General features: G+C 48.2%; 1 protein-coding gene across 6 annotated transcripts in view; it reads left to right on the forward strand.

Moving 5' to 3' along the window:
- SBNO2 (strawberry notch homolog 2) overlaps positions 1–24,282 on the forward strand; it is a 1,228,831-nt gene that overhangs the window by 1,152,535 nt on the left and 52,014 nt on the right. For all 6 annotated transcript variants that reach the window (XM_069647284.1, XM_069647292.1, XM_069647268.1 and 3 more), the window contains one exon: positions 9,619–9,809. In XM_069647284.1, coding sequence (XP_069503385.1) covers positions 9,619–9,809 — 191 coding nt within the window. The remainder of the gene's footprint in view (positions 1–9,618; positions 9,810–24,282) is intronic.

Consider the following 24,282-nt stretch of genomic DNA (forward strand, 5'->3'; position numbering starts at 1 on the left):
CGTAGAGGATGCATTAAAAACTGCCAAAGAAGAGTCTGACGCTCTTAAATCATTAGGCCAGCTAACTAATAAGCCACCAGGCCAAAGAGGCAGAAGCAATTTTCATCGCTTTTGAGGACCAAACTCACAAAGGGGTTCTCGTCAAATCAGGGCTCATACTGGGTAAACAATCGGGGACAAGCCTCGCAAGGTTTCCAAAGGGGCCAGCGTAGATCTCGTGGCAGGGGGAGGTCCTTCACTTCCAGAGGTGGAGCAGCACAAACAATGATGACCCGCTTCAGGTCCCCTCCCATGCCTCTCCAGTAGGAGGGCGCACAACACACTTCGCCCACGCATGGGAAGTAATAACCTCGGTCAAGTGGGTGCGATCAACCGTAGCGGGCGGTTATTGCGTGGATTTACTTCAGTGACCCTCAAACCATCCCGTGCATCAAAAATCAACCATGAAGGAGGAACAACACATCCTTCTAGAAAAGGTTGCTACGCTGCTGCTCTAGGACGCCAACAAAATTGTGCCAGTGAACCAGGTAAACAAGGGTATCTATTCAACCTACTTCCTTGTGCCATAGAAATATCTAACAATGCGCCCAGTATTAGACCTGCGCCCTCCAAACATCTGTGTCAAGCCACAAATATTCTGCATGACAACGCTACAAGACGTAATCCCACTGCTAAAGCGGGGGGACTACATAGGCAACATTGGATATGAAAGATGCCTATTTTCATATTTCAATGTTCCCAGCGCACAGAAGGTTCTTGCGTTTCAAGATAGCAAACCAGCACTACCAATTCCAGGTGCTACCCGTTCGGCATAGCATCAGCTCCAAGGGTATTCACCAAGGTATTGGTGGTGGTGGCAGCACACCTGTACAAGGAGGCAATCCCAGTGTACCCCTACCTGGACGATTAGCTGATTATAGGGGAGTCTTCCCCAAATGTGCAGGCAAAATACTTAAATAACTATAAACCTTCTCTTCCAATTGGGCTTCTCGATAAACGAGAAAAAATTAAGCCTTGTACCAAACAACCAAACCGTTCTTAGGAGCTGCCATGAACGCGGAAGAAGGGTTAGTCTTTCCATCAAAGGAAAGAGTCCAAAACATGCTACTGCAAATACCTCTGTATCAAGCCGAGCACCAGATAAGCGTACGCAAAGCTATGCGTTTGCTCGGCATGATGGCATCTTGCATTTACCTGGTCCTACATGCACGTCTGCACATGTGCCCCATGCAGGAGTAGTTGGCGAAACAGCGGTCTCGGGCAAGTGGTCAGTGGGACAATCTAGTGGTTCTTTTGCCAACACTAGTACAAGACCTTCGCTGGTGGACAAAAGAGAATCTGTTGAAGAGAAAACCCTTCCACGGTCCGGCAGTGCAAGTGGTAGTTACAACAGACTCGTCACTCTCCGGGTGGGGGGGCACATCACCTTCATCTCACAGCACATGATCTGTGGACTCGCATCATGGCAAAGAACCACATTAACCTGCTGGTGCTTCTGGCGGTATTCAAAGCGCTTCAAGCATTCGAAGCACAGCTAACAAATCAGTCGGTACGCATCCTAACCGACAGCACAACTGCAATTGTCTACACCAACCAGCAGGGAGGCACACCGTCTCGAAATCTGTCCAAGCTAGCACAGAAAATATGCAAATGGGCACTCAGACAGGGGATGTTCCTATGTCGTAGACCACATCTTCTCACAGTGGGGTTACCCCACGCTAAACTTGTTCGCTACAAAAGAAAACGAGCAATGCCTAGACTTCGCGCCCAGGTTTCCCCAACCAGACTCGAAGGGGAACACATTATGGAAGAGCAGGTCATGGAAATTTGCTTACGCCTTTCCCCCTAACTCCTCTAATGAACAGGTTGGTGAACAAACTTCACAAAGAACAGATGACGCTCATCCTAGTTGCTCCCATGTGGGCGAGACAACCATGGTATCTTCATCTGCGCAAACTGGCGATCCCATTAAACTCCTGTGCCACGCCAATTTGCTGACCCAACACAGGGAAATAATAGTACACCCTCAACCTCACTCAATGAACTTGGAACCATGGCTCCTGAGGTCATAGAGTTTGGACATCTGAATCTACCACAGAGGTATATGGATATCCTCAAGGAGGCTCGTAAACCAAACCCCCAGACACTGTTATTTCGACAAGTGGAGCAGATTTGTAATTTGGTGCCAGTCTAAACAAATAAATCCTGTAGAATGTACTCCATCCCACATTCTTCACTATATGCTCCTCTTGTTGGACTCAGGGTTAGTATTCAACTCTATAAAGGTTCACCTGGTGGCTTTATCAGCTTACACCACCTCTCAGAGTAAAGTATTGTGGTGTAAAGTTCCCCGTCCTTAAAGCATTCATGGAGGGAGTAAAGAGACTCCACCCTCCAATTTCAAACACACCGCCAGGCTGGGATATCAATGTAGTACTCGCAAAGCTCATGGGACCTCCCTTTGAGGCTATGCATAAGTCAAGTCTTAAACACCTTACTTATAAAACTGCCTTCTTGGTGGCTATCGCATTCTTAAGAAGTGTTCGTGAACTTCAGGCATTGTCTGTGCAGGACCCATTCATTGTCATCAACACAAACAAATTGGCTTTACAAACACACCCTTGGTTCTCACCTAAATTCATTTCCAAATTTCACTTAAACCAATCCTTTGAGCTACCGGTCTTGTTTCAGAACCCAACAAGCTCAGCTGAGAAAAAACTCCATACACTAGATGTAAGGAGGGTGGTCCTTTACTATGTAAGCAAGACCAGACCGCTCAGGAAAACAGACCATCTGTTTGTCTCCTTAGCACCAGGCATCTGCAGATGGATAGTCAGATGCATACAGCTCTGTACTCTTTATCAAACAAGACACTGCTTTTCACTCCAGGGGCTCACTCCACAAGGGGTACAGGAGCTACTTTGGCATTTATCGCAAATGTTTCGCTGGACACCATTTGCAAAGCAGCTACATGGAGCTCAGTACACACTTTCACTCAGCACTAATGCATTGACACTCATACCAAAGCAGATACACAGGTGGGACAAGCAGTTCTAAAACATCTATTTGCCGCTGGACCTTCACACAACCCACCACCTTCTCCTAACACTGCTCGCTAATCTGTGCATAGCATGTGATCTAATCAGATTCCACAAGCCTCAGAAGGTATACAGTACTCACCGTAATCGTATTTCTGATGCTTGTATCTGCTTAGATTCACATGTTCCCACCCTTCCTCCCCTTGGAAAGAAGGCACATAGATGTTTATATGAGCTTTATCTGATACATATCTGCTTTAATACACCTGTACTCATGCTACACTTCATGCTGCCTCATATCAGAAACAAAAAAAACGGAGGGAATTCAACGCGTGAAGGACCATGGGTACAGTGAACGTCACACTAGAGATAATATTACTGGCACTCCCTGTCGATGTGCCTTTTTGAGTTTCGAAAACTACTGTAGTACTCCACAGCTTCCACTAGATGTCGGCCTATCCATAGCATGTGAATCTAAGCAGATACAAGCATCAGAAATATGATTACGGTGAGTAATGTATCCAATACAACTCACACTTGGGTAATTCACTTTTGACTTGCAAGCATTTATTCGTACAATAAATGCAATCACTAAAGTATGGACAACAGAGGTTAAACACAGATCAAGACATAGGCCTTATAATGATAAGCCATCCAACACTAGGTATTACAACTTCAGAAGGTCCAGCTCTAGCCTGTACCAAGTCTCTGTAAATAGTTTAGATGTCCCAAAAGGTTCCTGATGGAAGAGCTAATTAGCCAGCAGGGCTCCCTTGGTTAGTACATGTATTGTACTAATATTAGTGCAGGACAAATGCAATCATATGAAATAGAGATTTACAGGTCTTAAGTTATGTTCCATTGAAAGGAGCAGCAGCAACCCACCGCTGGTGTTCACAATGGTGACCCACAGAAGCACTAACCCGGACACCACCTCCATGGTCCAGCACTGGATAGGGCTGAGGTAAGCAGGGCTTTGCTCCCAATGAGAGATGTGGTCTCAAGCCCCCAAATCCCTAGAAAGTTCAAGAGTCCCAGGCGATGGAATACAAGCCTCACCATTATGAGCGACGTGCAGGTTCATTTGGGTGCAGGTTCGAGGACGTTCACCACTGACCATTTTCAGGATCCTCTGGACAGCCACTGCTGGGGGGGGAGGAGGCACGTTTGGTTCCACCAGAGACCCTCACAGATTCATGTCTTGCATTGACCCCAGACAGAGCCATTATGACTAACACAGTACTAGAATTAAAAGTAAGTAAAACTCAACAGTAGAATTTCATTCTTCCAATAGGCGCTTCTCCTAGTGGTGTGCTTTAGAGTCCCAGCAGTGTCTTGGAGGCCCACGTAGCCCTGGCAGCATTGAACAGCTGGATCCTGGCCCTGCAGAAAAATTCAAAGATGCATGCTCCTGTGACCGAAAACAGGTGATGTACCTCAAGCAGGACAGGTGACTGCTTGGTCCCATCAGTCTTTGGGAGAAAGGTACTTCGCAAAGGTCTTCCCTGTCAATTAAAATGACATTGGCTGGGCTAATCCTGGTTTCTGCAGCAGTGCTCCAACTCCCCTCGGTCGGTGTCTTCCTCAGATCTCTTCATTCCCAGTGGTCGACTTGGTCCCTGGGTCCAAGTCGTCTCCCTCTATCCAGGAAATTGGCTGGGGGAAGACCCAGCCCTCTAATAAAAATACTTTGAAACATTAAAACTTGGAGGTGGCTGTCCATTAGGGGACACCCAGATGCCCAGAATCTTCCCAGCAATATCCAAGCCCTTGGAGGAATGTGAATTGGGGGCAGACAGCCTCCTTCCCCACTAGGTCGGGGAAAAAAGTTGGTGGGTGCTGCCATAGAAAAGCATAGTTGCCATAGCAAAGGGGATACTGTCTCCACACACTGGAGCCTTCGAGGAAGAATTCAGTGTCCCCAGAACAAAAGTAAATGTAGAGGTAAGTGAGTGAAATTCTCAATTCACCTTCTAAGTTAAATGGAAAAACTCCTCTTGATTCCAGCAGTACTGCTGGGAGGACCAGGACAGTGAGGGTTACGATTTGTAATAATGAAAGTCCCCCTAACTTGGCCTTAAAATGGCTCTTCTGACCACATGGGTTTTTTGTGAGCCCACAAAATGCATCCCCCATATTTGTTTAAACTTGGGTTGGCCAGTTAAGTCCCTGTGCTCTCCCTCACACTTTCTGTGGGGGTAGTTTTAGTTAAGTGGAGGTCCTACTGACCAACTAGTGTGGTTGGCCATATGACCCTTTACCCCCTGCTCTCTGTTTCCCGGTTCTGTAGCTTGAAGGAAGCATGTCTGCTGACATGCTTGAGAAGATTTATCTGCTGATTCACTACATTTTTGCAGTTAAAATCCTTAACTTGCCCATACTGGCTGGGTACAGTGGCTTCGGCATATTGCATTTTGAGTTTTTTTTGCCAGCCTGGGTTTCCTGAAGTCTCCTGCAGTCTCCCCATATCTGCTGATTCGAGCCCTCCACACTGGAATGTTGGATGAGCAATTTCTGGCCGCCACCAGATGTTTACAGCCAGGATCTTCAGCTTGGCGTAGGTCACTGCTGCCATCTAGAAGGGGATTGAGGCCTCACACCCTTCCTGAGCTTCAGCTTAGGATTTTGAAGAACACGACAGTCTGTATAACAGTCTGTATAACAGATAATGGCACAACCTCATTGCAAAGGTAATTTCCTATGCAAAACCTTGACTTGGGCTTAGCAAGAACCTTTTGAGACATGTCAGTGTGTCTACTTGTTAGGGAGTTTTACTAAAGTCCACCAGTGGTAGGACTGTAGAAGACTCACTCTTAGTAGTCCAGGGCTCTAACTCTTAGGCCTGAACTATCCAAAAGGTTTGGTAGCAATGGACGAGCAGCCAGGCTTAGTCTAGGAGGAAGAAGGGCTGTAGGCAAGTACCCAGACCTTGGGGCACACCTATAGTCAAGAATGCTCTTACACACTGTCGTTTTATGAAAATATAGTTATTTATTATAAACACTAAGGCACTAACACAGTACTAGAATTAAAAGTAAGTAAACCTATTCAAATGTATATACAGGAAGACATTTGTTAAGCATTACTCAGTTCAATAGTAAACTCTTAGATCATATACAGGTAAGTAGTCAGAGTAGCATTAACAAATCAATTCTTTAACCAACCTTAAGTAACACAACAAGGATACTGGTAGATAACTTCGAGGCAGCCTATTCTTAAAGTCCAGCCCTATCTGGGGATGAGTCTCAAAGTCAGTTGGGACACTGGGTGATCAGGGCCCATGAATGGAAGAAAGGCAGACGCTGTCAAAGTAGTTATGTTTAGCAGGTTTTTTATATGTTGCAGGTAGGTAAAATGTTTAGTTAAAAGATGGTTCAGAGAGGTCAGACGGATGCCCTGGAGTATTGTAACCTGAAGGTCCAATGTCCTTAGGCCTGGGAGAACACAGTTGGGTTGTCCACCCCAATGTGTCTCAGGAAGCCCAGGAGAAGTATGAGTCATCACAGCAAGCACCCAGGTAAGCACCTAGGAGTGGGACAGTACATTTTATGAAGAAAGAAGACAGTGTCACTGATGGGTCTCCAAGTTGTGGCGACAGCAGCTTCTGTTGCATTCTCTTCCTGGAGCCTGAAGAAAAACTGTGTAGGTGCTGACGGTCAGTTTCTTGCAATGGGGCAGACAATCTTACGATACTGGCTCATTGGGACTTGACACAGGTTTTGGGTCATTGATGTTTGTCACACGGGAGACTTCTTTGTTTCTTCTTCCCCAACTTGGAAGCGGAGATGTTTGAGCAGGAAAGTCACTGTAGGCCCAGAAGGATGCCCAAAACATTCCAGCCGAAACCACGATTCAGCAGATGATGCACTGCAAATTGGTCCAGGTCCTACGGTATTGGGAAATTGTAGACCAGGACAGTCACAGCTGTTCGATGGACGGCTCAAAATGCGGTTTGTCTTGACTGGTTAGGCCCACCAGTCCAAGGCAAGAAGTAATCCAGTCTAGATAGTTACTGCCGAGCAGAAGAGGAGGTTGGAGCATCAGCGGGTACTCATCAGTCATTGGCGGTCACTGCAGACGTCCTCCTTGGCATTCTTCTTTCCATTGGTCGACTCTCCTGCTCCAGGACCCTCGCTTTTTATGCAGGAAAACTGCTGGGAATCGCTAATCGACCTTTTAAGCCTTCATGCAAATCTGGGGGCTGGCTTGTCCAAAATGACAGCCAGCCTCCCAGTTTAAACTGGATCCAGGGAGCCACACTGCAGGACAAAGATCAGGGAGTGTTGGTCACCTCCCCCACTTCCTGTCCAGAAAGCGTTGGCAAGTTTTCGCGAGGAAGCCCGGCAAAAACAAGGTTTAGCAGGACCCCCCACCCAAGTAAGTAGAAGAAGGCTCAATAAAAGGGACAAGTCATCAAGACTTGATGAAAAAAATAAAACGGCACCATTTTAGGTCCTTACCCATGTGTCCCTTACCGCAACCTCGATAGCAGCCTGTGTGTAAAATTCACATAAATCGGTAGAAAACATCCACTGCAATCAGTCACTCGGATGAACTTGTCAAGTGCAAAAAGGGATACATTGTGTCTCCTCAGCGCTCCACATAAGGTGAGGTGTGCTATTAGAAACCGGAAGGCGTCTCACCTGCTAGTCCACAGGGATCTGTCATCCAGGTGGCCAGGACACCGCCATCTCTTTTGGATCCAGGTTCTGCGGGTGGACCAGTGCGGGAGGTTCACCTGGATGAGGGGTCTTCGGGGAATGTAAGTGGGACACCGGAGGTTGAGACGCGGTAGCCCCTTCCCTGTAACACCTTTTCACCATCCTACCATGTAGGATACCTAGGAACTCAACCCCCTTTCCCGACACAAATATTTTCTGACAGACAGCTCACCGTGAGCGACAACGGACTCGCACCAGAGCCATATACCTGACCTGTCCCAACACAATGGTCAGTCAAGGCCAGCCAATTACTGATCATTACACACACCTGACTTCCATCATACTTCCCCACACGGATAAAAGGCCGAGCACGTAAGCACACTCTGAGCGAGGAAAAGCATGCGAGGAGGCAACAGTTCCAAGATGGAAGTTTAGTACAAGGAGAAAGACGGCGAGACCAGACCAGAGAGTGTGCAAGGAGGGAAGTGCCGTTGAGCTTTAAGACTTACTTTACTAACCTTGGAAAGTAAGAAACCTAAGACCAGGAACAAAAGCTGATCAAAACTGCACAGCGCGTCGGAAGTACCCAGGGCTCTCCCGTGGCGATAACCAAGGCAGTGAGGAGCGATTGCCGCTGTGGTACTGTCTTTGGCCCCTACAACAAAGCAGCACCAGTAAAGACAGCACAGCTGGTGAGTCGGAGAGACTGATATCGAACCAACTTGTGTTTGATCCAAGGTTGCAAGCTGCAACTTTTTATGAAGGAATCCAAAGAGGACAGTGTATGAGACGCAAGTGATGAGTGAGGCAAATATAATTGGAAACAAAATGAGTGAATGAACTTTTGGAGGCCAAGTGAAATACTGTATACAGAGTCTGGCGCCATGTGGGTGCTCATTCGAAGGTTTATCTGTTAGGTATCCAACTGAATGCAACTATATTGTAGAACAGGCATTTTTATCCAAGTGGTCCTGCAACGGATTAAGCTAAATCCTGTGCACATTTGAAAGTCTTAGATAAACCAAGGTGAACTACAGTTGGTCCGAGCCCAGCTGAGGGGGATACAGGATGAAGCCACCTGTGTTGAATACTATTAAAAAGAAATGCAGCTGGCCCTCTGAAGCAAGAGACTGATGAGAAAAGAGACTTGGGCACAGAAAAGCCCTGTTGCTGGAAATAGAACTTCCCTGTGCTGAAAACGTGGGGAAGGAAGGCCAACTGCCCAATCATCCTGACATATCATTTTGTGAACACTTCTTTCTTTTTCATGAACATTACCCCACAATATTTGTAAATTAGCGGTGAAGATTGGCAATAGGTTTTTTAGTATAGGCCCTTTTTATTTTGACCAGACTCCACTAGGACTGCATTATAATTATTTGATGGTCGTAGCTTGCTCCCATCTGTAGATTTAGGTTTAGATAGGCGTTTATCACCCCCTTGTGAAAGTTCATTAAACATCCTTGAACTGTGGTCACTTGTCTGTCTTACTGTGAATGCCATACCTTCCTTACAGTGCTGATTCCACAAAATAAGTCAGGTAGGATAAAATGTATCCTCCTGTTTTTGGTAACTTTTGTTATCGCGAGGAAAAGAAAAGGGGCAGCTCAAGGAGCTCCCAGCAACACTGCACAGAAAGTGCTGAGTGCTGCAATAATAAAATTGCAGATGCCTTAATAGTTGGAGGAAAGCATGACTCCAAAAACATGCAACCAAAATGGTTGAAAAAGGTTCCCACTCACTCAAGGAAAGAAGGTAAAAAAAAATAATCCAAGAGTCCCACAAATTGTACCAGGGGGACTCGCAAGTGGGGAGTTTTGTACACAAAATGAAAGTTAAATTAACAGTACTGCATAGTGATTTTTCTGTATCAAAAACAGTTGGGTTGATGTCTGCTCGTTGTCGCTGTTTTCTCTTAGGAATGGAAATTGCAAGTTGACTGAGGAGGGCAAACAGTGCTTTGTGGGAATGCGTCTGCGCCATTACTACATGCTTTGTGGAGCCTTGCTGAGGGTCTGGAGCCGCATTGCAGGTGTCATATCTGATGTCACCAGTAACAGTTATCTGCAGATCGTGCGGCTTCGGACCAAGGAGCAGAGGAAACAAGTTGGTAAGTGCTCAAATATGTTTAACAAAGGTATGACTGAGAGGACTATTATCCGCTTGAGCTCATTGTTAGGCAAGATTGTATGTAGTAACCCTGTGGGAAGACTACACCAGCCTTGTCCTCTTGGCAAAAGGTAACCCAACCTTTGGTGCATACAGGCCTGTACTACACAAGTTGATAGAGTGACTGAGCAGCCAGGCTTATCTCAAGAGGGTTCAATGTGAGCTTAAGGGTTGCAACATAGAGATTCAGTGAAAGGTATTCAAATAACACTTATACTCAAGGTTTCTTGATGAAATAATTATTTATTCATTTAATTTATCAGTCAGTTTTAAAATAAGCCTTCTTTAGAAGGGAGCAATATGCAACACTTAAATACACTTAACAAAAATGCACTGCTTCAGTTAAGTACGTAGATCACCTTTTGGGATGGCACACAGATACTTCCTACACCCTGAGGTGACTTCAATATTAAGGACACTGTGGACATTAATATATCACTTTTCACACTTAAATTGTAATACTGAACTTCACACTTAAATTGTAATATTGACGTTATGGCGAAAAGGTTAGGGACGGAAACCTAGGTTAAGAAGTTTCTCATACAGGTAAGCACTTTTCAATCTCCCAATGAAATATAGGTTATCCCTTTCCCAGCTATACACGTAAGGTATGTGTTACTTTTTGGAGGGACAGATCAACACAAAGTCAGAGGGTAAGAAGAGTCTTCAGGGAGCCATGACAGCCGCTGTCTATTGAGCAAAGTCTAGGGGAGCTGAGGTACTTCTTGAAGATAGCACAAAAGTCTTGCACAATGTTAAAGAGAGTTTTGTTGTAAAAAATAAATCCCTGTTGGGCCATAAACTGGGAGGCTTGTGACGGGCAAAGATGCAAGCAACTCTGCAAAAGGCAGCAAATGCAAGTCTCCTGTGAGAGCAAGCAAGCTACACACAAGAGGTAAGTACCCCTAGTTACACAGTACCTCAAGTCTGAATAAAAGGTTCCAGCTGGCTTCTGTTCCTGTTGTAGTCTTGCAGATCCTGTTGTTCGTGGGGACAAGAGGGAGGACGTCTGGGGACTCCTGCACTACGGTTTGAAGGTCGGCGGCAGCAATGGGCATACTCCAGATCAGCAGCACTTCGCGGTTTCAGCTACTCGCAAATAGCACAACCGCGGTTCTTGGACACCTTGTGGACTTTACTTTTCCTTACCTCTGTTGAGGTGGCTCAGGTTTGGTTAGTCCTGTTTCGAGGGAGTCCAGAGGATCTTCCTGGAGCTCGGGTCTGGCTTAAAGGCGATGCACTCAATTCTGGTGTTCCTGTCCCCTGGCACTCGTTTTCTGCAGCAGCAAAGAAGTACAGCCAGCGGAGAAAGTGGTCCCAGTCAAGTTCGTCTTGGGGCAGATTGGTCCCACCAACCCAAGGGCAGAAGTCGTCCTTTCCAGGCTTCTCTAGTCGATAAGAAATTTGGAGCTGCAGCAATGCAGCAGGGCTTCACCGGGCAAACCAACGGTCAAGGAGGGTGCAGCAAGCTTCTCTTCCAGTTTCTTCTTTGGTTCCTCCTCCAGTGGTCGTCTGTCTTCCTTGCAAAAGACCTCGCCTTTTTATGCAAGTTTCTCCCATTCATTTGCAGCCTAGCTGTCACTCGCACAGATGGATGGCTGGCTGTCCTCCAAGGACAGCCAGCCAGCCAATCACCTTTGGGTGCATTCCTGTAACCAAGGAGACTAAACATAGGGAGTTTGGGAACCTCCCTTGCTTCCTGCCCTGCCAGACATGCTGGAGCCAGAGACGGGCTTCACCAGTGAATCCTGCCAAAGACAAGACAAAACAAACAAAGGGATAAAACCTAGTTTGGCACGCAGAGTAAATCTCAAGAAGGACCTTTCCAACAAGAAATGGCGAAAAAAGACGACAGGGGCCATTTTGACAAAATAGGCACCCATGGGTGCAATGCTGCAGCTAAGGATTCCGCTTACTGTAAAAACGCACCATGGCAGGCAGGAAAAATAAACCACTGCCACCAGCCCTTAATTGTAGAAAGGGTAACATACAAATGTCACATGAGAAGGTAGACACAGGGGATATTAAGTAACCCCTCCAGCACTCACTATGTAAGATAGGGTGTGCTGGGTCTACAAAGAGAAAAAGGTAAGTAAAGTCAGTTTCACTTTACTACTCTTGGAAACAGTAGTTTATCCAAGAGAAGGTATTTAATCCTTAGCAGAAATCCAAAGGGTTTCTCTGTGACACTGCACTGAAGGTACTGTGTGCCACAATACAAAAAGATGATGCCTATGGAGTTTGTCAGACTCCAAAACCAAAAGAAATGCACGGTTCCAATCAAAGAAAAACACGAGAGAGTGGGAAAAAGGTGTCCTTCTCTCAAGGATAAAAATTAAGTTCTATGGTCCAGCAAAAGAGCTGGGTGTCTCCCTAACACTCACTACCAGAGTTATGAACTTAAAACGCAATTATCCTACTATCCATACTCTAAATTGGGAGGTTTCAAGCAGGGTCTTGGTTGAGCCAATGACCTAGGCCCAAGGCCATAAAAACATATTTCGAGGGGATTGGTTCCTCCGACGTATTCCACATCTATGACAGGTAATCACCACAGCTGTGCTGCTTCAGAAAATAAATTCCTGGGGTCTGCGTCGATGACGTCGATACGCTGTCCTCGAGGGCCTCCGTTGAGCCGACGTCACCAGATGTTATAAGTAGGACGCAAGACACCCGTAGCCTTAGTTCCATTTTTTCCGCGAACGTGTTTGCTTCAGAGATCTCGGCGCGCCTCGGTTCTTCTGTTCTATCGATTCTTCGAACTTGGTGTTTTGTGAAGATATCATGTCTTCGTCTTCTTCTACCCTGCGGTCGGGGTTCAGGAAGTGTCGGGACTGCGGTTCCTAGATGTCACTTACGGACCCGCACGACGTCTGCCTCTGGTGCCTCGGCGAGGACCACGCCACCGATGACTGTGACGATTGACAGTCGTTAACGTCGAAGGCCTTGGAGCGGAAGAAGCTTTCTGTAGGTTCGGTTTACAAACCCCGAAAGTTGAAATCCACGGGGCTTTCGACCGACGATTCGAGGGGCGACTCTCTGCATCGTTGGCGTAATTCCAGCAGGTCTCGGTCCCGGAGTGGTTCTCGACATTCCTCTGCCTCCACGAGGTATTCATGGAAGCACCATCACCGGTCGCCTTCCTCGTCCGAGGACTCCGCCAGACGGCAGGTTGCTTGTCCCAACAAGCATTCTTCTCCCTCGGAATGGGGATACATTTAGTAAGGCAATGATGGCAATTTATGAGTCGCAGGGCTCCGTTCTGTCCGCGTCTTCGAAAGAAGCCGGCAGGGAACATGCTAGGGCCACCGTTTGCACAACTTCGGGCTTGGGCGGTCGGCACGATCACCGGGAACCTTCGATGTCCCGGTCGGACAAGGTGGATCGCTCTAGCCAGGCCCCCTCCTGGTCCTCGACGCCCTCGAGACCAGTGGAGCCAGTGAGGTCTTCTAAGAAGACGTCGACGCCATCAGTGCCATGTCCGTCGAGGGACTCTCTCAAGGCTCCGCCTCCGAGGAAGTCAACGACGCCATCACCGCCAAGGCCGTCGAAGTACACGCTCGGGGCACCGCTCTCGAGGCCTGTGTTGAAGCCATTGGCGCCACGCTCGACGCCGATTCTGTCGACACCTTTTGTGGAGGTTTTACCGGAGGTACCCCGTGCATTGGTGGAAACTCTGAGGAAGGCCCTGAAGAAGTCAGTAAGGCCTGTATTTGAGCATTTTTCTGTGCCCCTCATCCAGGGATTTATTCCAGCCTCTGGATTACATCTCTGAGGTGGATGAAGGGTCTGATGAAGGTTTGGTTCTTGTCTGGTCATAGCCAGTTGGAAGACCTGCGTCCGTCTTTGCACGATGCCAGTGGTCTGGACACCTCTCCGGAGGTTAAGTTCGGTAGGCCTGAGTCGGCACGCACTCAGTCTTCATACCGGCGGCTCATGTCGAGGGTGACTGAGTACTTGGGGTGGTCTGCGCCACCAGTGGATTTTCTGCAGGATGACCTGACAGATATCCTTGACCAAGGTCCACCCACTGACCCAGTGCTGCCATTTCATATGGCTTTACAGAGAAGGGTGGCAGCGGCATGTACTGCACTGGAGAGAATCCCGGCAGGGAGCAAGTCGTTGCCGAAAAAATAATGTCCAGCCAGTAGCGACCCCTGTTACTTGACTACGCACCCCACTCCGGAGAGTTTGGTGGTGCCGGCGGCTACGGCCCCAGCAAAGCAGACGTCGTACCCTACCATCCCTCTTGATGGGGGCGACAAATGCTTTGATGGCTGGGTGAAGAAAGTGTTTTCTTCAGGGGGTATGGCTTTACAGGAAGCCAACTCCGTGTGTGCCTTAGCACGTTTCACTCACACTCTGTGGAATTGTCTCTTTGGCGGCTGAACATATTCCCGAAGGAGAGGAACGGGATGGTTTTCTTGCCCTCGTTCAGGATGGCAAGGATGCCATGTGTGAATCCGTTCAGTCGGGTCTGGGCGTGGCAGATTGTGTCAGCCGGTCCATGGCGGCAAGCACGGTAATGCGGAGATTTGCGTGGTTGCGGAAGTCGGGGTTTGCTCCTGACGTACAAGCCCGGTTTCTCAACATGCCCTTTGATGGTGTACAACGTTTTGGCAGCAAGGCTGACGAGAGCCTTGAGAGGTTGCAGACCTCCAAAGCTGCAGCAAAGTCGTTGAGCGCTGCAGTTCGTCAACCTCGCCTTTTCGTCCTAGGGGACAGCAATGGAGGGGAGGTTCCTTTCGCTACTACTCTTCCTTTTGTAGATCGAGGAGAGCTGCAAGTCAAAGGGGCCAACGTAGGAGTACCAGAGGTGGAAAACAAGGTACTCGAGGTGCCAAGGCCGCTCGGGCAGTTGCCTCTTTGCCCTCAGGCACTGCCGCAGCCGCTTCAGCTCAGTCATGAGGCCATGGTTCGCCGGTTGAGGGAAGGCTGGCGCAGCATCTTGTAGAATGGCGTGCCATTACTTCAGATGTGTGGGTTCTGGAGATCATAGCCCACGGCTACTGTCTTCCTATCCGGTAGAGGCCTCACGACAATCCACCAGGGAATCTCTCTTTGAAGAGTCCGGATCGGCTCCTTGCGCAGGAAATCATATCCCTGCTGGAGAAAGGCGCCATAGAACTGGTGCCTGTAACGGAGAGGAACAAGGGATGGTATTCCCCTTATTTTTTGATCCCGAAGAAAGACTGGGGATTAAGACCCATCATGGACTTGCATGGTTTGAACAAGCTCCTCAGGGAAGGACAAGTTCAAGATGGTTACCCTCCCTCAAGTCCTCCAGGTCCTTCAGCTACAGGACTGGTTGGTGTCTCTCGACCTCAAGGACGCTTATTTTCATGTGCCGATTCATCCCAGCACAAGAAGTACCTGAGGTTTGCAGTTGACGACTCGCATTTTCAGTTTTAGGTCCTGCCGTTAGGATTGATCTCCGTCCGAGGGTCTTCACCAAGCTTATGGTGGTGGTGACAGCGTATCTCAGGAAAGGGGGGGATTCACGTCTACCCCTACCTGGACGATTGGTTGATCAGGGTGCGCTCTCCCGAACAAGTCCTGGATCATCTGTGACACCTGCCACTCCCTTCACAAGCTGGGCTTGTCCCTCAACTTCTCCCTCAACTTAAAGAAGTCCCACTTGACACCTACCCAGCGGCTCCAGTACATCGGAGCAGTGCTCGACACATCTCTGGGGCAGTGGTCGCCTCCCAGGTGAGGGCTCATCACATTCAGCAGATAGTGCACAAGTTTCAACATGTCCAGAGTCCCGGCGTTCGAGTTCTTGAGGTTGCTCGGCCTCATGGCATCCTGCATTCTTTTGGTGCTAGAGGCCAGGTTGTGTATGAGATCTCTAATGGGCTCTCAAGCTCCAGTGGTCGCAGTCCTCCGGCAGGATGTCGGACCCCGTTCAGGTGCCGCCCTTGGTCGCCCAGGATCTTTTGTGGTGGGCCGTCGAAGGCAATCTTTTGAAGGGGGCTCCATTTTGGCGACCCTGGCCGGAGGTAACAATTGTGGCGGACGCGTCCCTCATGGGATGGGGAGTTTATGCCAACGAGTTGACAGTTACCAGTCGTTGGTCTCCGTCAGAGTCCAGACTCCATATCAATCTGTTGGAGCCGAGGGCCATCAGGCTAGCCCTGAAGGCTTTTCTGCCGTCTGTGCGAGGGAAGAATGTCCTGATTCTGACGGACAACACAGTGGCCATGCACTACCTCAACAAAAAGGGGGGGCAGGGTCTCTCCCTCTGTGTAGAGAGGCGATGCAGCTCTGGTTCTGGGCCACCTAGCAGGAAATTTCGATCTCAGCAGTTCATCTGGCCGGGGATGAAAATGTGGTGGCGGGCGCTCTGAGCAGGCAGAGCACGGGCTCTCACGAGTGGGAGCTGGCTCAGGAGATTCTCCTGGAGATCTTCGCCCTTTGGGGGACCCCACAAGTGGATCTCTTCGCCACCGGAGTCAAACGGAAGTGCGAAACAATCTGCTTGCGGGAATTTCCTCCAGCGTTCGTAGTGGAGTGGTCCTTCCCCCTACTGTCCGCGTTTCCTCCAGGCCCCGTCATTCCGCAAGTGCTGAGGAGGTTCGGTTCCCAGATGATCCTCATTGCTCCGGCATGGCCCAGGAGAACGTGGGACCCGGACCTTCTCGACATGTCCATCTGCCCTCCATGCAGTCTTCCCTACCGAGATGATCTGCTCTCACGGGAGGGAGGGGGAAGGTTCTCCATCCAAAGGTCAAGTCCCTCAACCTTCATGCTTGGCTTCTGAAAGGTTGAGGTATAAGGATTGGGACCATCCTGAAGATGTGATGGAGGTGTTGCTTTCGGCCAGAAGGCCCGCAACTAAGTCCCTGTACCATTGCCGTTGGAGAAAGTTCTGCGACTGGTGCAGGGTTAAGAATGTGGATCATTTTTCATGTGCCATTCCTGTGGTTCTGTCTTTTTTGCTTTCTTTAGCCCACAAGGGCCTGCAAGTGGGTACCATTAAAGGTTACCTGGCGGCGCTGTCCATATTTAAGCGCTCGTCTGAGGGGTGTTCTTATTTTAAGATTCCTTTGATTTCTCAGTTTCTGAAAGGGCTCACTAATGTGTTCCCACCGTCACTTTTCCAGTTGCCCGGTTGGGATTTGAGCCTGGTTCTAAAATTCCTATTGCGAGCTCCGTTTGAGCCTTTACATTATTGTCCTTTGAGACTGTTGACCTTGAAAACTGTATTTTTAGTTGCGATCACTTCCGCTCGCAGAGGCACTATCCGTTAAGCCACCCTTCACAGTGTTTCATAAGGACAGGGTTGTCCTTAGGGTTCGTCCTTCTTGTCTTCAGAAAGTGGTGTCGGAATTTCATTTAAGCCAGAAGGTAATTCTTCCGGCATTCTATCCTCCTCCGCATCCTGGTAAGGAATAGGAGAGGCTCCATAGGTTGGATCCTAGGAGAGCTTTAAGTTTCTACATCTCACGCATGTCCTGGGTCAGAGTGGACGATCAGCTCTTTGCAGGTTACGCTGTGATGTAGTCTCTCAAAACATTTATTCCACAACTGATAAATTAACAAATCCAATAATCCAGTATGAGATTAATCATAATTTAATATCCATCATCTGCCAACACATGTTAATACCATTTGAGGTCTTCCGCAGGGCAACTGTAATAGTGTTCAATGAGTCAGTCGCCTATTCAATACATTCTCCAATGATGCACTCTGTGTGCTGTGTATCTGCATTCCTGAATTCATCCAATTTCACATTCAAGACTTAGTTCTCAAGTATGAAGCTCCATAATTGAAGAGTTCATACTTGAGAACTAAGTCTTGAATGTGAAATTGGATGAATTCAGGAATGCAGATACCTAGGACACAGAGTGCATCAAAGTCCCCTGGTCTTTGTCTTGCAATGTGCCCGCCTGGAACTAGTTTGTGCTGGGAGGCTTGACAGCCCCCCTTAGTTTGAATGAATGTATGCCGGTTGTTTGTGGGCTCAGCCAGTTTGACTTTAAAAGTGTTGCAAAGTATTCTTCTACCTTTTGATATTGCATATATTCTGTGTTTAATGTGATTCTCAGTCCTCATCTCGGCTGAGTGGACTTTCAGGACCGGAATGCAGATTTGGGAGTTCCAGATTTTCAGAGGAAACCACGCTTTGCTTGATGGTGCACTGCAAAATGGCACAGGACCCCGGGTATTAGTGAATTGCGGCCCAGGGAGGGCGCAAAAAGCAGTTTGTTTTCGGACAGGTTAGGCCCACCAATGCAAGGGGGCGGGGGGAGTCGTCCACTTCTGGGCTTCCCAGTCACTACGTTTTATGATGGGAAGCATCGGTTACTGAAACGGCTCTGGCGGTCAATGCGAATGTCCTTCTTATTCGGATCTTCAGTTCCAGTAGTTGACTGAGCTTCTGCTCCAGGTCCCTAGTGTTTTATGCAGGAAAGCTGTTTGAGCCCCCCAATCACCAGACATGCATGCATGCATGCATTCATTCAAACTGGGGGGGAGGGAGGGTGAGGCTGAGACTGTCAAGCCTCCCAGCACAAACTGGTTCGACACAGGCACACTGCAACAAAGACCAGCAGAGTTTTGCCACCTCCCCCACCTCCTATCCTTTCAAGGAAAGCCCCTCAAAGTCAAAAGACCTATCAGACCTCCCCCACCCAGGCAGATAGAACAAGGCTCAAGTAAGAACAAGTCATCATGAACAGGCCTTAGAAAAGTACAACCACCGTTTTAGGCAAATGGTGACCCCTGTGTCCCTCACCGCAACTGTGAAAGCAGCCTGTTACCAAAAGTCCACAAAAAGTTGTGCAAAAAGTTACAATGCTACCAGCCTGCTAGATGAGCTTGTAACAGCAACTAAACGTTACTGGAACAGTGAGGGAAATGGGAAACTGTGTTTTCCCTTAGCATTCCATATAGGGTGGGGGGTGCTGATTCACAACATAACATACAGGAGGGACAAAGGGTTGTCCGTCTGCGCTGGTAACGTGTTAATACAGGTCAAATAAATGAAAGCTCAAGGAGCTTTCAGCAATACTACTCAGAAAGGGTTGTGTGCTGCAATAATAAAATGTAGATGCCCGAAAATATGGAGGAGTGCATAAGGCCATTAAAAAGTACAAAAAGGGGGGAGGGGGGGCGCTGTTGCGCACGAACGAAGATGGCGGCCTGACTTGAAGGCTCACGTGACCGCTGGGCTCTATGTACCCATAGCTGAGCTCTGAGGCAGCAATGACTAACTTAAAGTGTGGCCTGAACTGTCTGAACAGACAGCCGGCCGACCGGAGTGGTCAGTGGAGCGGGCTCCGATACAGTCCTGGTGAAACAGAGCGCCGAGAGCAGCAGCCTAGAGGCGGCACTGCATGGGGGGTCGCGTTGCATGGGCTGTGACATAGTGCCATGCAGAAGGGGAGCTGCTCCTGCCCAAATACCGGGGGAGAGGCTGTTAGGAAAGAATTGATGCAGTAACCCTGTGGGAGACTACACAACCCTGGTCTTCTTGGTATTAGGTAACCCACCTATTGGTATAGGTCTGTACTACACAAATTGGTAGTGTGACTGAGCAGCCAGATTTGTCTCAAGAGGGGTACATGTGAGCTGTAGAGCTGTAGCATTGAAATACACCAGTAGAAGTATCCAAATAACACTTACACTCAAGGTTTTCTAGTCAAATAATTACTTATTTATTTAACGGTCATTTTTAAATGAGCATTATTTAAAAAGGCCAATGTGCAACAATACAAATACACTTGAAAATACTTTCTCAGAATCAAGGCAAAGCAACTAGATACTCTTTAGAGATGCTTCATGCACACTTCCTACACCCTGCAGTGACTTCACTAACTAGGAAAGTAATGGCATTTATATATCACGTTTGCAGGTCTATATAAAAATCTTTCCCAGCAATATTACTATTTTTTTTTTACTTTCTTTATTGGTTATTTACATCAGTGAAAACAAACAGGCCGAAGCAAAGCCCCCACAACCCCCACCCCCTGCTTGGCACCCCTCATCTCTGCAGTTAGTTCTGTGTCCAGTTACCTTAGTCACAACCAGGGACCTGCATCTGTTCTGGTTTCATCTCATTATGGAGGAGAACATTGCGTCGAGATAGGGGACGAGGTCCGTTAAGATGATGTGTCTGTATTGGATATCAAATATGTTATGAAGGGTCCCCAGATATCTGGAGGGCGAGCGTGCAGAGGGAGTGTCTTTATAAAGGAGGTTTCTACACCTTGGCTGAAAGTCACGTTGTTTAACCAGTGTTGTAAGCTTAGTGGTGGTCCACGCCCCCAGTTGATTGCGATCCTTCTGTGTGCTAGGACCAGTAAGAGGTCTGCTAGTCTTCGATTGGCTTCTTGTAGGCATTTTGTTAGGCCTAAGAGTGCTAGAATGAGTTTGAGTTCCAGCTGAGTTCCTATAATGGCAGAGACTTTCTCGAGTACTTTGTGCCAAAACACCAGGACATGTCCACGCCAGATGCATGAAATCTGCATCTGGGGCCCCGCAGTGATCACAAGCTGCTATCATCTTTGGTCGTTGTGCATGAAGTTTTACTGGTGTGTGGAATACCTGATGGAGATAGTTGAGGTGGATCTGTTTGTATCTCGTGTTAATGGCTACTTTCTGGGTGAGGCGCAGTATATAGTTCCATTCGTCTGCTGTTAAGATTTCTAGGGTTTTCTCCCATCTCCTTCTGGGGTTTGCAGTTGACTGCAGCGATTCGGTCAGGAGACATTTGTAGATTCTGGAGACCAGTCGTCGTTCGCCTTGGGTATGTATCACCCCGTGGAGAAGCTGCCATGTAGGGGGTTGCCGTGGGAAGGTGGGAATGTTATCTTTGAGAGCGTGGTGTAGCCTAATGTAGATGAACATGTCCAGAGAGTTGTCACCTCCCCCGTCTTTAGCAAATGTGCCTTTGGTAAAAAGATCACTTAGATCGTCTCAATTTGCAGTGTATCCGTCCATTGTAAGAAGTTTTTGTCTTTGGTTAAGGGTATCCCTGGTATGAAAGTTGCTGGGATAAGAGGAGAAAAATTGACTTGCACGTTACTTTTCAGGGCGATCTTTTTCCAAATGGTGTACGTGGTAGCAACAATGTTCGTTGATGTACGGGGTGCTTGTAGCCCACCGAAGACCACGGCTCTGAGGAGGAAAGGGGACGCTAGGGCTCTTTCAATCTGGACATGGGCGTCTGATAAAGTGGGTGGTGGCTAAGGAATTGGGCTTGCGCGGCCCATTAGTAGCGCTCCAGGTCTGGGCTGAATCAATGTAGCATAGGCCACTCTTGCCACCTTGCCCGGCCATAGGAACTAAAGGATCTAGGTTCTGATGCGTCAAAGGAACTACTGTGTCAACACCAGTGGAATGTTTGAGAATAAGTATAGGAATTTTGGTAGGATGATCATTTTGACCAGAGAGACTCTTCCCCAAAGCGTGAGCGGGAGGAGATTCCACCTGTTTATCTTGTTTTGGATGGTTTCAACTGTTTTCTCGTAGTTATCTTGCATTATGTCTTGACTTGATCTGGAGAGGAGAATGCCCGGGTATCTAACCCCTGACTGTTGCCACTGGAAGCCGGAGTCATCCGCAAATTCTTGTGTGGGTGGTCAGAGGAAAGATTATGGACTTTGAGTGGTTAAATTTCAGTACTGAAAAGTTGCCGAAACTAAGCACTGCGCACATCACCGGATTCAGGTTCTCCACAGGGTCGTGGAGGAAGAGGGCGACGTCATCAGCATATAGGGAAATTATTAACTTGTGCGGGCCTAAGGAGAGACCCCTGTCCAGGTGACAGGCTCGGAGGTCAGAGGCTAAGGGTTCCATCACCAACGCAAAGAACATTGCCGAAAGTGGGCAGTACTGTCTCGTCCCTCTTTGTAGTGAAATGTCGAATCATCGGGAGTTTCCCAGAATGATTTTGGATGTTGGCTGTTTGTATAGGAGGGTGATTATTTTGAGGAAGAATTTGTAAAGGCCCATGCGTTCCAGGATGGCAAAGAGGAATGGACATTCGACTGAGTCGAAGGCCTTCTCGGCGTAGAGTAGAACTGCAATCACCTGGCGTTCTGGGTCGAGGGCTTCCATCACCCCAAACATTCTCCTTATGCCGAGCGATGTATTTATGCCTGGTATGAAGCCTGCTTGGTCGGCAAGGACAGTGGCAGGCATTAGGGAGGAGCAGTCTTGTTACCAGGACCTTCGCTAGTATCTTATTATCCAGGTTTATTAAGGAAATAGGCCTGTAGGAGGCACACTCGTCCTCCGGTTTACCAGGTTTATGTAGGAGGATTATGTTGGCCATTCGAAGGGTTGGTGGTAGCTTTCTGGCGAACAGGGCTTCTTCGTATACCTGTAGCAGGAGTGGAGCCAGTAGTTGTGCAAAGGTTTTGTAGAATTCGCCAAGTTCTTTGATTGCTTTGAGGATTTCGTCCAGGGTGATAGGCTTGTTGAGTTGTTCACGGAATTCGGCGCTCGTCCAGTAGAGTTCGATGTCGTCCATGTAGCAGGCCAGGTCGGCCGATTCGGCGGTGTAGCATGTGTTGTACAATGTTTGATAAAATTTGTGAAAAGTTTCGACAATTTCTTCTTCAGTATATACTAAGTTGCTGTTTGGGTCACAAATCCTCTACACTCAGGAGGGTTTTCTATCGGCCGTCACTAGTCTTGCCGTAAGGGCTCAAGGTTTCTGGCCCTCGCCGTACTGGTGTATTTTATGGTTTCCTGAACAGGAATTTCACCTTTAGGCAGCGGCTCTGAAGGTTTCAAGCTCTGCTTTGAGTGCCGCCAAGGATTGGTGATCAGTTGCAATGGAGCAATCGTGATCGAGAATTTTGAGTCGGGCTTCGCTTGAGGCCAGTTCTCTCCTTATTAATTTCAGTTTCCCGTTCTCCTTTGCGATACATATCCTCCTGACGTAGCATTTCAGTGCTTCCCAGCATGTGCCTGCCGATGGCACCGAGCCTTGATTTATGTTGATGAAGGACAGTATCTCAGTCCGCAGTTCGTCAGCGAAGACTTGGTCCTGGAGGGCTCCAGGCCTGAGCCTCCAGTGGGACGTCCTTTTGCTTTTACTTGGCGTGTTGCATTCAAGGATTACAGTGGAGTGGTCTTATAGCCTTCTGGGCAGGATTTGACACTGTCCCCAGTTCATTGGACTGTGCGATGACAGAAGGAAATAGTCTAGTCAAGAGTACGTTTTGTGGACCCATGAGTATTAAGTGTACTCCCGGGTCTCCCAGTGCTTGTGCCTCCAGATCTCGCAGAGGTTGTAGGCATCACATATTTCTGAGATTTGTAAGCTGGCCTTGGAGGGAGGGGTCATTAAATTATGACATTTACCTTTTTTAGGATTTAACACTCTGTTTAGGTCGCCTCCCCAGATGATCATGGCCAATCCAGCTGTTTCTAGGCGTGTCATTACCCAGTCGTAGTTATTCGGTCTGTCAGTGTTTGGGCTGTAGGAGTTGACCAAAATGATTTCTTTGTCTTCTATGATCCCTCGCACCAGAAGAGTCCTACCCTCTGGGTCTTTTTCTGTTGATATTAGTATGACCTTTGTCTTTTTGTTGGTGAGGATGGCGACCCCCCCCCCGGCATAGGATGAGTAAGAGGTGAAGTACCTATTGCAGCCCCAGTCGCGAACCCAGTTATTTTCGGAGCTGAGGAGAAGGTGTGTTTCCTGGCTCAAGGCCACATAAATTCTGTGTCTCCACAGGAGTTGTGTGATTTTACGTGTTTTGGTTGGTTGATTGCCTCTGCTGATGTTCCAAGTGGCTAGGTTGAATCTGGAGGTTGGGTTTTATCCATTGGTCAATTCTCCAGTACCTACTGTGTGTGTGACATAGCGACTTCATGTTGTCCGTCGGTTGCCGATCTACAGGTGTCATTGGTGCGGTTGGGTATCGGGCGACTGAGCCCTGATCGGTGCATGTTTGAGTCCAAGGGTCTAATCTGTCTGGGCAACCCCAAACTTGCCCTAATTTTCCCCCCCTCTTACACAGGCAACCCTGAACATGCCCATATTCGAAAAACAACCCCCCTTCAATTATCCAAAAACTAAGTTTCGAGGGGATTGGGTCCTCCGACGTATTCCATATCTATGACATGTAATCACCACAGCTGTGCTGCTTCGGAAACTTTTTCGGCGTCTGCGTCCTGCGTCGATGACGTCGATGCGCCGCCGTCGAGGACCTCGTCCGACGTCATCCGATGTGATAAGTAGGACGCACGACGCCAGTAGCCTCAGTTCCGTTTTTTCCGCGAACGTGTTGCTTCGTGTTTCTCGGTTCTAGCCTCGACTCATTGGAGTTCTGTTCTTTCTGGTTCTTCGAACCTGTTCGTTTGTGAATATTCCTTCGACGATGTCTTCCACTTCGTCTTCAACCCCGCGTCCGGGCTTCAAGAAGTGCGGGGAGTGTGGGTCCAAGATGTCG

Source organism: Ambystoma mexicanum, chromosome 1p (genome assembly GCF_040938575.1).
Source record: "Ambystoma mexicanum isolate Mex_15411 chromosome 1p, UKY_AmexF1_1, whole genome shotgun sequence".
Classification (NCBI taxonomy): domain Eukaryota; kingdom Metazoa; phylum Chordata; class Amphibia; order Caudata; family Ambystomatidae; genus Ambystoma; species Ambystoma mexicanum.